Source organism: Eleutherodactylus coqui, chromosome 7 (assembly GCF_035609145.1).
Source record: "Eleutherodactylus coqui strain aEleCoq1 chromosome 7, aEleCoq1.hap1, whole genome shotgun sequence".
Classification (NCBI taxonomy): domain Eukaryota; kingdom Metazoa; phylum Chordata; class Amphibia; order Anura; family Eleutherodactylidae; genus Eleutherodactylus; species Eleutherodactylus coqui.
Window position 1 is genome coordinate 173,940,305 of NC_089843.1, and position 16,259 is coordinate 173,956,563.

Consider the following 16,259-nt stretch of genomic DNA (forward strand, 5'->3'; position numbering starts at 1 on the left):
AAGGCTGTCTGAATCACTATGTGATAAAAAGTCAATCAATAATGAATTAAGCTGAGAGATTTGTGCTGTACTGGCAGCTTCATTTAGAGACTTAACACTTAAGTAAGATGTTATATTTACAACTGCTATGCCTGGGGTTCTCATGTGCTGCTGCTTTCCCTAAGCATTCTATGCTACTACCGAAAACCAGTTAATTAGAGCTAATGTATATTTTCTGTGTTATGTCCAACCAGGACGTGCTGGATCTGTCACCAGCAGATATCCCACAAGTGCAAATGAATGACTAACAAAACAGGGATAAAACCAAAATATGGGAAATACTGTCCCCATATAACCTAACACAGGGAAGGGGCCCTGCCTGAGTGCAGGGCAATTGCCCCAATAAGGACGGCCCCGACCGCGTGCCTCAGCCTCTAATTGACCCCATGTGGGAAAGGGAAATACCACAAGAAAAACCAAAACTAGAAATGAAAACAAGCACAGAACTTAGCTTGAGATGCAGCAGGTAACTGAACGATCCAGGACCAGGGCTCTGAATGCTAGTTCAACCAGACAGAGACTGAAAATCAACCACAGTTGAGCTCAGTGTCAGCCCAGGTAAAATAGCCCTAGTAATTACCCATAGATGCGACTAAGCATGTCAAACCTAATACCACACCCACTGAGCCAGAAGATGTAGAAACCTCTCCAAAACGAGCACCTGATTTGTCAGCAAGGCAGTCATTCCAGAACCACTACAACCTTTTTGGCATTCTACACAAAGGATAAGTAGTGGGGAAAATTACTACAGAAACATTATTACATGTTAGAGTTAGTTGTGGTCAACATTATTGACACAATTGTTTAGTATAAAAAAGCTAATGCCTTCAGAAATAGGTGGATATGTACTAACTTTGAATATTTCAATAGCATGTCCAAATACATTCAACCAAATGTACTTGTCAATATACATGCAGTATTTTCTAAAAAGAAATAAAAAATAAACATAGTATATGACAAAGCCACCCTTTCCTAATACTTATTCAAGTAAGTAATGTGTCAGCAGCACTCACATCAACCCCGGATGAACAGGTCAAACCGGAGGGAGAGAAAAAAAAAGAGAGATTCTTTTGCATCAAAAAAGACGCACAAACATGCCAAGCTAACCTTCAGATTGTAGACCATCAATCCAAGATCAAGCAAGTGTGTAGAGGAGAGGTAGCAGCATAAAAGGTGCTTCAAAGAATCATAAAAGTTAAACTTTTATTGTTTCATCATTTTAAAAAAAGGCAACGTTTCGAGCAATGAATGGCCTTTTTCAAGCCTATAAATCAACATATGTAACATTCACTGTGTGTATTGTTTTAACATACAACATAAAAATGCATATATATGTACAAATGCATATGTATAAGACATAATTACAAGAGATAAAATGCATACCGCTAGTCATGTGAAACAAGGTGGTAAATCCATGTTCCAGGATGCCCACCATTCACCAAAGCTGGCCTTTATATAGTGCAGATTCAACAGGAAGCCCAATTGGGAACAGCCCACAAGCGCGCTACTCTTCCGGGATTGCGTAGTCACGTGATGACGCCCTGACGCCGTGACTCGATGAGGCATGACGTCTCCGCGCATGTGCAGTGCGTTATTTGTTCCCGGACGCCATATAAAGACCTGGCACACAGGGCATATGTATTGGCTGATACCCAAAATTTTCTACATAGTGGTTTAATGGCACTGACCCCGGAAGTTGATGGCTTTAACCCCGGAGGTCAGGTGCGATGTGGGCTGTTACCAATTGGGCTTCCTGTTGAATCTGCACTATATAAAGGCCAGCTTTGGTGAATGGTGGGCATCCTGGAACATGGATTCACCACCTTGTTTCACATGACTAGCGGTATGCATTTTATCTTTTGTAATTATGTCTTATACATATACATTTGTACATATATATGCATTTTTATGTTGTATGTTATGTAACATTCACTGTGTGTATTGTTTTATGTTGATTTATAGGCTTGAAAAAGACCATATATTGGTCGAAACGTTGCCTTCCCTAATACTTAGTTGCACAACCCATTTGCAACTGCGATAACCTCCAAAGGTGTTTGGAGCTATGGGTGAGCTTCTGTCACCTGTCTGCTGGTAGTTTCTTGTACTCTTCGACTACAATTCGCTCAAGCTCTTGCAGGTTTACCAGGTTCCTTTTCGAAATAGCCAATCTTGATTTTCTCCAAAGATTTTCAACTGGATTGAGATTAGGATGTTAAAGGGGTTGTCCCGCGAAAGCAAGTGGGGTTATACACTTCTGTATGGCCATATTAATGCACTTCGTAATGTACATTGTGCATTAAAGGGGTTGTCCCGCGCCGAAACGGGTTTTTTTTTTCAACACCCCCCCCCGTTCGGCGCGAGACAACCCCGATGCAGGGGTTAAAAAAGAACACCGGACAGCGCTTACCTGAATCCCCGCGCTCCGGTGACTTCTTACTTACCGGCTGAAGATGGCCGCCGGCATCTTCTCCCTCGGTGGACCGCAGGGCTTCTGTGCGGTCCATTGCCGATTCCAGCCTCCTGATTGGCTGGAATCGGCACGTGACGGGGCGGAGCTACACGGAGCTACACGGAGAAACGAAGAAGACCCGGACTGCGCAAGCGCGTCTAATTTGGCCATTAGACGGCAAAAATTAGACGGCAACCATGGAGACGAGGACGCCAGCAACGGAACAGGTAAGTGAATAACTTTTGATAACTTCTGTATGGCTCATAATTAATGCACAATGTACATTACAAAGTGCATTAATATGGCCATACAGAAGTGTATAGACCCACTTGCTGCCGCGGGACAACCCCTTTAATTATGAGCCATACAGAAGTTATCAGAAGTTATTCACTTACCTGTTCCATTGCTAGCGTCCTCGTCTCCATGGTGCCGTCTAATTTTCAGCGTCTAATCGCCGGATTAGATGCGCTTGCGCAGTCCTGTCTTCTTCTTTTCTGAATGGGGCCGCTCGTGCCGGAGAGCGGCTCCTTGTAGCTCCGCCCCGTCACGTACCGATTCCAGCCAATCAGGAGGCTGGAATCGGCAATGGACCGCACAGAAGACCTGCGGTCCACCGAGGGAGAAGATCCCGGCGGCCATCTTCACCAGGTAAGTAAGAAGTCACCGGAGCGCGGGGATTCAGGTAAGCACTATCCCGTCTTCTTTTTTAACCCCTGCATCGGGTTTGTCTCGCGCCGAACGGGGGGGGGCTATTGAAAAAAAAAAAAAAAACCGTTTCGGCGCGGGACAACCCCTTTAACCAGTCTAAAACAGTCGTTTTTTTCAGCTGCACTTTAGTAAGCATTTCTTCAAGCAGTGGGGTCCTCTTTTGGCCTTTGCTCAGAGAACCCTTTTTTGATTAGTATGTATCTTATGGTAGAGACATCAGTCCAGATGTCTGTAGCTCAAACCAAAATTCTTTGGATGTTGTACAAAGTTTCTTTGCCACATTTTGAAGGCTTCTATCCTTCTTTGCACCACATCCTGAAAGGTTCTTGACTATACCATGAGCAGAAAATTTCTTGATAACATTTTAAACTGTTGACGTAAGGTAGTAAGGGTCACTGTAAATAAAACTAGCAACTGAGCAAGGCCATAAAAGCATGACAATATTATGAAGGCATTCCTGTGACACCCTTGCTGTGTGTGGCTAAGTATTCTCCTGCTGGGAAATGCCCCTTAAAAGCCATGCAATGAGAGGCAATGCATGTGGCTGTAGGATGTGCTGAGCATACCATTGTCTCTCGTACCATTATGAAAGGTGACCGACTGTTGCATGTGATGGCCCCCCAGACCATCACACCAGGAGTCTGCTGCTCCACAGCAAAGACATGATTGAGGTGCTCACCCCTAGGTCTTAAGACACGAAAATGGCCATCGGTACCCAAACTAAACTTGGATTTGTCACTGAAGACATTCCAGTTCCACTCCCTAGCAGTCCAGATTTGTTCAGGAAACCGCTGAAAATGGAGGCATCCACTAGTCCTAACACCTCTTAACAGTCTGGTGAGAACATCCCTAGAACATGTCTATTGGTCAACAAGATCTATAGAAGTGGAAAAAGGTTCACTGCACACAGCCTTGGAGAGCCTCTTTATAGGCCAAGGGTGGAACCACTTTTAGGGCCTCAGGTGGCAAGACCAATAGCCTTATCACGACACAACTTTAATCACTTGCATATCTACTGTAGATGTCACTGCATGCAGAGTTTTGCAACAAACTACTTGATTTTTTTTTCTTGACAGAGTACATTAGAGTTTAGTCATTCAAACCAACTGATAATGACAGGGGTGAATAACACTCATGTATCTGGGGATGGTTCAACTTTCCTCTAACATCACATGATGTCAGGAAAAGGAAGAATCAGAGACATTGAATTTCCATTTCCGATTGTTTGTTTACTGAAAGATAGCCTGTCAGAGTTATCTGGCTACAGCTTGGCTCCCAAAACACACAAATGTACAGCTGAGCAGAACATTCATGTGTTTAAGAGACTCAGTGGAAACAGCTGTCAGATGAGCTATAGTACCCATCTTGAATAGCCAATTTGGTCCTAAACAGTTTATACTTCCATTTATTGTGTTGAAGATTAATGTGCTTTAAATACAGGCTGTAGTGAATCAAAGTGGACAGCAAAAAAAAAAATAATACTAGCAGGATGGCCCAGCTTTGCACAAGTCTATTTTGTGTAACTGTTTGTGGCTTGATTGTTATGCGCAGAATTTTGATGCCTTGCCAGTGGCGTCTCGAAGAGACTTTAATTAAAGGGGTTGTCCAGTCGGTTATTGGATAGTCCTGCTTCAATACGACCCTCTGTATTAAAATAAGGTGAACTTACTTGCCTCTCCACAGCCATTGGAATCCAGCTCTCTGGTGTTTATCTGGTGTTCACATGGAAAATCTTATGAAGTCATGGTTACTTTAGATTCCATACGTAAAATTTGGACGCTAATACTTTTGCACTTAGAATTGAATAATCGAGTTGGGACCCATTAACTTTTCCTATTTATGACATAATCAATGCCCGTGCCAAATTTCAAGTTTCTATGACATCGGGAAGTGAGAGAATTAGATTTTGTACGTAAAATATGGACGCTAATTCTTTTGCACTAGAATTGAATAATCAAGTTGGGACCCATTAGCTTTTCCTATTTATGACATATTCAATGCTTATGGCAAATTTCATGTTTCTATAACTTTGGGAAGTGAGAGATTTAGATTATGTATGTAAAATTTGGATGCTAATTCTTTTGCACATAGAATTGAATAATCGAGTTGGGACCTATTAGCTTTTCCTACTTATGACATAATCAGTGCTCGTGCCAAATTTCACGTTTCTATGACACCGGAAAGTGAGAAAATTACATTCCGCACGTAGAATTTGGACGCTAGTTCTTTTGCGCTAGAATTGAATAATCGAGTTGGGACCCATTAACTTTTCCTATTTATGACATATTCAATGCTTATGGCAAATTTCATGTTTCTATAACTTTGGGAAGTGAGAGATTTAGATTATGTATGTAAAATTTCGACGCTAATTCTTTTGCGCATAGAATTGAACAATCGAGTTGGGACCCATTAGCTTTTCCTATTTATTACATAATCAATGCTTGTGCCAAATTTCACGTTTCTATGACACCGAAAAGTGAGAAAATTACATTCCATACGTAAAATTTGGACGCTAATTCTTTTGCGCATAGAATTGAATAATTGAGTTGAGACCCATTAGCTTTTCCTATTTATGACATAATCAATTCTCGTTCCAAATTTTATGTTTCTATGACACCAAGAAGTGAGAGAATTAGATTCCGTACGTAAAATTTGGACGCTAGTTCTTTTGTGCTAGAATTGAATAATCGAATTGGGACCCATTAACTTTTCCTATTTATGACATATTCAATGCTTATGGCAAATTTCATGTTTCTATAACTTTGGGAAGTGAGAGATTTAGAGTATTACGTAAAATTTCGACGACAATTTTTTTGCGCATAGAATTGAATAATCAAGTTGGGACCATTAGCTTTTCCTATTTATGACATAATCAATGCTCGTTCCAAATTTTATGTTTCTATGACACCAAGAAGTGAGAGAATTAGATTCCGTACGTAAAATTTGGATGCTAATTCTTTTGCGCATAGAATTGAACAATCGAGTTGGGACCCATTAGCTTTTCCTATTTATGACCTAATCAATGCTCGTGCCAAATTTCACGTTTCTATGCCACCGGAAAGTGAGAAAATTACATTCCGTACGTAGAATTTGGACGCTAATTCTTTTATGCATAGAATTGAATAATCAAGTTGGGACCCATTAGCTTTTCCTATTTATGACATAATCAATGCTCGTTCCAAATTTTATGTTTCCATGACACCAAGAAGTGAGAGAATTAGATTCCGTACATAAAATTTGGACGCTAGTTCTTTTGCACTAGAATTGAATAATCGAGTTGGGACCCATTAAATTTTCCTATTTATGACATATTCAATGCTTATGGCAAATTTCATGCTTCTATAACTTTGGGAAGTGAGAGATTTAGATTATGTACGTAAAATTTCAACGCTAATTCTTTTGCGCATAGAATTGAATAATCAAGTTGGGACCCATTAGCTTTTCTTATTTATTACATAATAAATGCTCGTGCCAAATTTTACGTTTCTATGACACTGGAAAGTGAGAAAATTACATTCCGTACGTAAAATTTGGACGCTAATTCTTTTGCGCATAGAATTGAATAATTGAGTTGGGACCAATTAGCTTTTCCTACATATGACATAATCAATGCTCGTGCCAAATTTCACGTTTCTATGACACCGGAAAGTGAGAAAATTACATTCCGTACGTAAAATTTGGACGCTAATTCTTTTGCGCACAGAATTGAACAATCAAGTTGGGACCCATTAGCTTTCCCTATTTATGACATAATCAATGGTCGTGCCAAATTTCACGTTTCTATGACACCGGAAAGTGAGAAAATTACATTCCGTATGTAGAATTTGGACGCTAATTCTTTTGTGCATAGAATATAATAATTGAGTTGGGACCCATTAGCTTTTCCTATTTATGACATATTCAATGCCCGTGCGAAATTTTAAGTTTCTATGACATTGGGAAGTGAGAGATTTAGATTCCGTACGTAAAATTTGGACGCTAATTTTTTTGTGCTAGAATTGAATAATAGAGTTGGGACCCAATTACTTTTCCTATTTTGGAGATAATCTATGCTTGTGCCAAAATTCATGTTTCTACGACATAGGGAAGTTGGAGAACTTTTGACGAGTCAGTGATTGAGTGAGTGAGTGAGTCAGTGAGTCAGTGAGTCAGTGAGTCAGTGAGTCAGTGAGGGCTTTTGTTTTTATATATATATAGATATACTTAACATTTTGGGGTTATATTTTTGATCTGCACTTAAAAAACATCTTAATATCCTGCAATTTTTACACTGACCACTAAGGGCTCCTTCATACTGGCAAGGGTGTTATCGGGCCGTGAAAGCCCTGTGGATGCAAGGAGTTTTCATGTGAAAACAGCCTCATATCACTGCATATCATGCCTTGGGAGGTGAGAACAATAAAGTAATAATTGAGGGAGACTGTCCAATCCACTTGCGATCCACCCAGTGGAGAGCTGCAATAATGAACAAAAATAAACCCCCAATCAACACATGATGGGGGTCCACAATGAATATAAAGAAGAGTTCTATAGCGCTCCAAGCAAAAGTTAAATGGGTTGTACAAACTCGAGAGAGGGGAGGAACCCAGTGTACATCGGGTAAATAACTTCCCCCTCTCTTGGTCCAGGAAGGTAACAGAAGGACTCTCCACCTGGAGAGTCCTATGTACATACAACACGTTTCAGCAAAACAAGCCTCTTTCAAGTATCCAAGTACCTCTTTAATAAACAGTCATTCTGATCGTACGGATTGGCTGTGGGCCTGGTTATACCGGGCATAGGACGCAGGACCTACAGCATTATTATACAAGGCCTTCCTGGAACAAGAGAGGGCAGGAACCCGATGTACACTGGCTTCCTCCCCTCTCCCGAGTGAGTACAGCCCATTTCACTTTTGCTGGGAGTGCAATAGAACTCTTCTTTATATTCAGCCTCATATCACTGCAGAGGATCGCAGAGTTCTCCCATTGAAAGAAATGGGCGACATCGCAGAAAGATAGGACATGCTGTCTTTTTTTTTTCACATTGCAAGTGGGAATGAAACCATTGAAAATCACTGGTTTCATAATTATGCGTTTTCACTCTCACATCGCACGATTTTATAACCAGTGTGAAGGAGCCCTTAGCCTTATAATAGTCTGAAATGTCTTTTTCTGTAGAGAACACTTTTCAGCAGTCAATGTGCAATTACAATGCAAGTTAACACTTGTATATGGATAACCCAAGATCCACCCTTCCCAACGGGTAATGGTCAGTTTATCTTTTCCTTCTCCCTGCACAATGACCACTGCAGAGGTCACACAATATGCTTAGCATAGCCTCCCATAGAAATCAGTTGGTCAGCTCCCGTACATTGTGCGCATGAAGCTGCTGTAAAGCATGTCTCTGCAGCAAAGGTTAGATGGCCGCCCCCCATAGTCATTTACAGGTAATAGAATAGGAAATCTACAATCGGCAAATAAAAACTTAAGAAAAATTGAAAATGTTTCACTATCTAATTTTAATTAGTAAAATAAATATAGGTGATACATTTCCTTTCAATAGCGGTATATGTAATCTGATGTGAAAAAAGATTTACCTGTACTTTGGATGTATTATTCCGTATATAATAGGATTATAAATGGCAGAGGCTTTAGCTATAACTGCAGGGACGGTCTTGGAATATGGTGTTAAATATTTCCCATGGCTGTAATAGAAATGGATAAGAAATCAGTACATGATTCGTAAATTTTTTATCAGATCTTTCAAAATTAATTAACACAAGATAGATATTAGAGGTAGAAAGCTAGACCGTGCATAGAGAGAGCCAAGAAAATGGAACACTAGAAATTCACTTACAGAATTTTGCTATGAAAGACACACAAGACACAATGAAAAATTAATCAGGACCATATCTATTAGAAAAGGAACTATATCCCTAAGGAATTTATTTCAGGTTACCATTTATACTCTTTGGAGGCTGATCTTGTAGCTGAACTTGCACGTCTAAAGTTGGTTAATGTGATGGATCCAGATTAGAAATGAGCTAGCATGCTCGTTCAAGCATTAGCCTGCTTGATGTACTCGTTACTTGAGCCGAGCACGGGTGCTCAAAAAATTTCACCCTCTCCTCCCCACATGTTTTCAATAGAGCCGCGGCTGCTGCCAGCGGCACCATTGAAAACAATGGTCTGCCGGCACCCCTGAATTGTTTTTCATGGAAGGGCTTTAAACATAAGCCCTTCCCTAAAAAAACAATCATTTTAGTGTAAAAAACAAATAAATAAACTTACCTCTCCGCCGCTGCTGTCTCCCCCGCGGGGATGAAGAACACATCTGCCGCATGCTAGTAAAAAGAATTCCCTGCTGCTACATCTGCCACATCTGTGACAGATGCAGCAGAGGAATTCTTCAACTCTCTACTGCAGCTGTCACACATGACAGCTGCGGTGGAGGATCCTGCTGCCGTCACCCGGTGATTGTTTTTCAGGGAAGGGCTTTAAACATAAGCCCTTCCCTAAAAAACAATCATTTTAGTGTAAAAGAAAAAAATTATTACACTAAAATTGTTTTTCAGGGAAGGGCTTATATGTAAAGCCCTTCCCTGAAAAACAATTCAGGGGTGCCGGCAGACCATTGTTTTCAATGGAGCCGCCGGCAGCAGTCGCGGCTCCATTGAAAACAATGCAGAGCATGGGTCACCTTGAAAAATGCTCGAGTCTGCCATTGACTTAAATGACGTTCGTTACCCGAAACAAGCTCTTGAGCATTACCAAAAGCTCGGCTCGAGTAATGAGCACCCGAGCATTTTGGTGCTCGCTCATCTCTAGTCCAGATAGAATCCACCCTGGAGTTCTTAGAGCTCCAGTAATCACAGATTGGAATTCTTAACTCATTTATTTTAAAAGTTCCTTCTAATAGGTGGTGATAATGACTGGAGAATGGCATCTATTGTACCCTTCCATAAGAAAGGTAGTAGAGAAAAAGCTGAGAACTACAGGCCAGTTAGTTTGACATCTGTATTAGTTAACCTAATGGAAACTCTCCTGAAAGAGGACATTTGAGCACTTAGCCAGTGGGAGCAGACAATTGGAGGTAGTGTTAAACTGTGAAGCCTTGGGGATTCTGTGCTTAAGCACTAGATATTTCAAAGCCATGAATTAAACAGATTTATTACACATTTTTTTAAACATATCTCGCAGGGAAAAATATACATCAGCGCTAAAAGCTGTAGGTCCTCAAATAAGGTTGAAATATCTTTCAAAGTTCAAACTCTTTCATTGCTTCATAATGGTTTTAGCTTTAAGTGTCTTTCATGTTACAAAGTCTAGTATGCTGTGAACAAAAAATGTAAACTCAAACGTATAAGTGGATCCACATGCTCTGTTAGACCAACTGAGCTTATTATGCTATTATAAATAGGAATGTTTAATGAAAGTGCTGGATTCTTCTCCGGTCTTTGACTATTCACTATTTACTGCATGACCAGCCTCACTACAATGAAACAGGCGGGTGTATAAAAGTGAAAGACTTTTCAGTAGTGAGAAAAGTTTTATCGTCTGTATTAAAATACTTTGTAAATATCTTTAATTTTGCTTACCCAGCCCATGCAATCAGCGTGACACAGGCGTAAGGAGACCAAGACAACACATAGACAATTATAATGACAAACGCAATCTTTGCCATTTTCCACTCCTTCTTCATAGACGATGACAATACGGTTTGCCGTCCACATGATGCAATCTTCTGAACATTCCTGAGGATGAACATTCAGTTATTACCTTACTTAAATACATTGCAGCATCTGGGCTTTGGTTTCAGCTATGGCTTCAGATCCTAATTAAAAGCACTTCTACCTACTAACAGCATATTGTTGGGAATAGTTTACTTCTCTGATAATCTGGAAGATTAGACTTCAAGAAATTGACCCCTTCTCCGTCCATGACTGTACTGAAATAGTTCAATCAGTGCTAAGCCTATTAGTAAGTTTTATAATGTATAAAGATTCTAAGCCTATTAATAAGTTTTCACTACTAATCTATCTTTAGGATAAATTATCAATAGCAGATCAGTGGCAATCCAATGTCCATGACCCCTGGCGATCAACTTTTCCACTGGGCTGGTAACTGTGTTCATGGAGCTGGTTTTCTGTGGAAGCAGACAAGCTCCTTACATTGTGCAGTGGCCCCAGCTGGTATTGCATGCTGAGTTCTATTCCATTAAACAAGATCTCAACATGCAATATCAGCCAAGGCCACTGTGTAAGGTATGGAGCTGTCTGCTTCCACAGAAAAAACTGCTTTGTACACACAAATACCAGTCTGTGGGTAATAGCTGATTACCAAGTCAAGAGTGGCAGACCCCCACTGATCTGCTATTGATGACCTAATTTGAGGATAGGCCATGAATAGCTAAAAGTGGGACAACCCCTTAGAGGGTCCTTTTCTTAGTAATGGTACACAAGGCTCCTTAAAGATACACCATTACCATAATGTCTAGTAAATCCTTCTAGTCTTTCATATCTGGATAACTCCTGTCCTAGCAGCTGCTACATTAGAAAAGCATGCAATTAATTCCAATCCATCTTCTGAAGTAGGATCATATGAGCTAGATTTTGAAAGTCGGCAACAGGGGCGAGTGACCATGTGTACAAATGCAGATTTTAACATCCTCTACTCAGCTGCCATGTTCACAAAAGTTCTAACAAAGAAGGTTGGAGAACCCAACAATGGGGATATAAGTAGTGTGAAAGAATTGTATTAGTCCCGATATTGTAACACGTTTCGAAGCATACAAGTTCCAGATAAAACAGACATATATGTTACAGTATATATGTTGCTGTCGTGTGTGTGTGTGTGTGTATATATATATATATATATATATATATATATATATATACACGTTGTTACCGCCACCTCTTATTTCCCATGTATTCCAAAACGATAAAGAATGGGTCATGTTGAAATCTAACCTACTTAATCCATCATTCCTCTAGTAACAGTTGGGCTGTTCCCATACACTTCATATTGTTGGAATCCGTTGAATGAATGTGTTTTTAGCCTTAGAAGACATTACTGATAAACTTGCCCAGTCATGAACATATCATAAACCTCATAGAAGATTAGTTACTATGTAAGTATACAAGTATCTTACCTACTAGTACTTCTGATTGCCAGGAACATGAGTAAATAGCAGTGAAATATCATAATAAGTGGGATGAAGAAGACAAAGCAGCACAGCATCATAGTGTAACTTTTGTTTGCAGGTGTAGATGTCATATAATCCCATGTACATGATATCATTAAACCTTCAGGCACATAGGAACCTAACAGAAATAAACAATTAACACATTAAATACAAGAGGTAATAGAATATAAATTTAACATATGTCATGTTTTAGGGTTAACTGATGTATTGAAATCAATGTTCACAAAGAAAAATGTACTCTGATCAGACATAACATTCCTTCTATATCTTTCAGGTTTTTTTTGTTAGAAAATGAAACTCAACTTGAATCAGTTCCATAAGATAATGTCTCAATCACCTCCAGCAAGTAGGAGAAATCTGAAAATAACCCAAACTTAATGCAAGAATTGAGATGTCCCTAAGCTGGATGTCAATGAAGTGCTCAGAGAAGCAATTATGACCAACAGCTTATTGTGACAGTTTCCCAGAACACATGTTGCTGCAAACGAGTGGTGTAGCTGGTGGGCAGGTAGGGCATGTGCCCCGGGCGCAATAAGGAGAGAAGGAGGAGGAGGTGCCAGCTAGTTCCCAAGAGAAAGAAGGAGCTAATGTATAGTATCACTATTCACTGCAATGTTAACTTATGCAGCAGCCATCTGGGCCCCGCATAGTCAGACACAACACTATTTCCTTCCACACTAAATAAAATGGCTGATTCTACTTTGATCCTGCAGCCCTCAGTATGATGTGCCACACTGTTTTAGCTACACTTGTCTGGTGTAAGACCGTTGCTTCTTCTAGGAGTCCTGACTTGCAGCTGCCGGAGACTTACACAGGAGAAGAGCACAACTAAGTTTCCACACTAAATAAATCAACTTATTTCTGCTACTGCAGCCACCCCAGCCGAGCCTGATACACAAAACACCTCTGCCATGATGGCAGCAATTGTCTGCTTTAGATCACATCACTGACAGGGTAGAGGCACTCTTTGTGTCCAGCTCGGCTACAATGACGGTTGCTGTAGCAGAAAGGTTTTAGTTTTTTTTACAGTGGAGACTCAGCAGCACTTTTCTCCTTTTTGTGAGTCTTTCAGTCTGATTATGCTGAGCTCTGGCAGCCGCAAGTCAAGACTAGAGGAAGAGCAGGTAACCAGTTGCTCTGTGAATGCTGGGTTGCAGAAAATTAACAGCTGACATTCTTGGGGTACTCGCTCAATAAGGGGGCTTTCAAACATATAATATTAGTGATAAATGTTAGCTTGGTGGGGGAGCCACCACTGAAGGCAGAGGTACAGAGGAAATGGGGGAGTGGGATCCTCTTCTTGGGATTGGTGGGAGTTCATGCAGATAAGATTCTGATCTAAGGGGTGGTGTACTACGCCTCTGTGAAAAATACCAAGATTTTGTTAACAGCAGTTGTAATTTTAAAATAATCTACAAATTGTAGTATATCTGTGACTCCAAATTAGAGATTAGTTTACTGATTTTCATTAACTGTAAAAAAAAGTATTAGAAATTTAAATTATGCATATGATTGCAGTTGTCCCTTTCTGAACATGTATCATTAGCCACAACTCCTAGATCTCTAATAGCACATAGGTACAGTAATACTAATCCACTGGATACATTTTAGAGAAATGGGAAAGGGTGTCAAATTACTAAAGTAGGGTTCACATGGGGGGACCCTCCGCCAGCCAACTGAACGCGGAATTAAATAGTTTTCCAATGAACTACAGTCAAGCATGTGTTTAACTGCACCCTTTAAACTCTTTTTCAGTGCTGGAAACATGCATTTGCAGTGCTCAGCTGTTTTCATCACTCCCATAGAGTTTAGCTGTCCATATTATCTGTCTGTGTTCAAGTTATATATTCAAGAACTAGCAAAAAGTAAACATTTACCAATACCCCATATGTTTTCTACATTTTGGACCTCTATTAATGTGGCTCAACTTGTAAAAAACAGATAGCTTATGCAGGCACATGCTTCATCACTTTGAAGCTGGACTAAGGAGACAGGCGTTCAGCATGATATTCTCCTAAACTAGATTGATGCCATGGTGTGAGGTCATGAACATTCAAGACGATATTCTTCTAAGTTGAATTAGTATCACAATTATCTGAGGACAAGCATGAGAACAATGAAGTACACCCTCTTTGAATTATATGGTTTTACATATCAGGACATAAAAAGGTCTTAAAATTGGGTAAATGCAATCTCAGATGAATACATGACAAATTACCAGCCCAAAATGCAGAAGATGTGTAAAAAATTAAGTGCACCTTTACTGTCTTCATAGGAACTAAATGGGTAAGTACCGTAGTAGCTAGCTTCTGCTAATTAAATAACCTTGATTTATTATTCAAGTGCGACCACCTCTATAAAAGCAGTTGTTTTGGCAGCTTGCTGGTTTGGAGCATTCGGGGTGTGTTAACAAAGCCAAAGAAACCAGCAATCGTCCTTGAGAAGCAAGTGTTGCTGCCCATCAATCTGGGAAGGGTTATAACTTATAAGGCAATTTCCAAGAAATTTGAAGTCCATTATTTCATTCACAAGTGGAAAAAAATTCAAGACTGTTGACAATCTTCGCAGGAGTGGAGATTCTGGCAAATTCACCGCAAAGTCCGATTGTGCAATGCTCAGAGAAATTGCAAAAAACCAAGAGCTACATTTCAGACTCTAAATGCCTGTTAGTGTGTTACATTTCATAACAGTATAATTAGGAAAAAAAATGAACAAGTATGGCCTGCCGGCAATGAATAGCTTTTGTGAGCATGGATTTATATAAATGGAGTTTCCGTCCTTGGATGGGCTTTCTACAAGATAATTTATATTGGTGGATTGTTGATCATGGTATGATTATGCTGATGGTGTTACTCATGATTAGTGTTGAGATTTTTGAGATATTTAGGTCAGGAGTACCCAACCTGATTTTCAAAAAATAATAATCAATGGGAATAAAAATCAGCTTCACAGACATTTGTTTAAAACTGACCAATGGCAATATCTGGATAGAGTTTGTTCTTTGTGTTTGTTCTTGTTGTTCTTCTCTGGAGCAGAGCAGACAGCTGCTTTGTTTTGCTGTAGTTCTAGGCTCAAATTTGGCCAAGAACAACATCAGAGTGGAGTTTTTCAATGTCCCTGCAGAAGGGTATCTTTGATGGGATTTGAACCTAAAGCCCCAGCACTGAAAGGCAACAGTGCTAAAAACTGAACCGCATTCATAGAGAACACATGTGTGCGCATACACTTACCTCTCTTTAGCAAAACAGTTTTTGCTAAAAATCGGGTCAGGATGACCTGATTTGATTTTGCAAAAAATTAGACGATTTATTGCTTGGCAAATCACAATGGATAGCACTACTCATGAAATCCCAACTTCATTGACAAATGTTTTTTTAGATTCTTTTAATAAAAGTAATATATTTTTATAAACCCAACTGCCTTTTCCCCCTAATTTTACCCATTTTTTTTATTACTGTATGTAGGGTGGCACCACATCGGAAGGTACTGTTTAATTATACCTAATCCCCCTTTTTTGATAGCTTACATCTCAATGTTCCTTGAAGTAACACAACATGAATAGAGCCATGTTCACATCAGCATTGAAGGCTCTATTTGTAGCCTTTGTTATATATTTCCGCAAAAATGGCGTACCATTCATCTGGGAAATATTGGACAGCTGGATAGAAACCAAGCGGACCACAATATAGTAAATGGGTTCCATTTTGGCACAGTTTGATTCTGTTATAAGAAGGATCCATTTGCCAGCAAAATCTGTTTTTCTGCTCCCATAATAGAGCAGTAAAATGGAACCCACAGCAGTGATGGAACCTAGCCTAAAAGCCCATTTACACACAAAGATAATCTTTCAAACTACTGAAAGATTGAAAGATTTAGA

General features: G+C 39.8%; 1 protein-coding gene across 1 annotated transcript in view; it reads right to left on the minus strand.

The window, feature by feature from the left end:
• Window positions 1-16,259, minus strand: part of LOC136573557 (melanopsin-B-like) — a 95,535-nt gene that overhangs the window by 45,926 nt on the left and 33,350 nt on the right. The window contains exons 5-7 of the mRNA XM_066574827.1: window positions 12,329-12,500; window positions 10,776-10,931; window positions 8,775-8,882 (exon numbers count right to left, since the gene is read on the minus strand). Of these exons, the coding sequence (XP_066430924.1) occupies window positions 8,775-8,882; window positions 10,776-10,931; window positions 12,329-12,500 (436 nt within the window). The remainder of the gene's footprint in view (window positions 1-8,774; window positions 8,883-10,775; window positions 10,932-12,328; window positions 12,501-16,259) is intronic.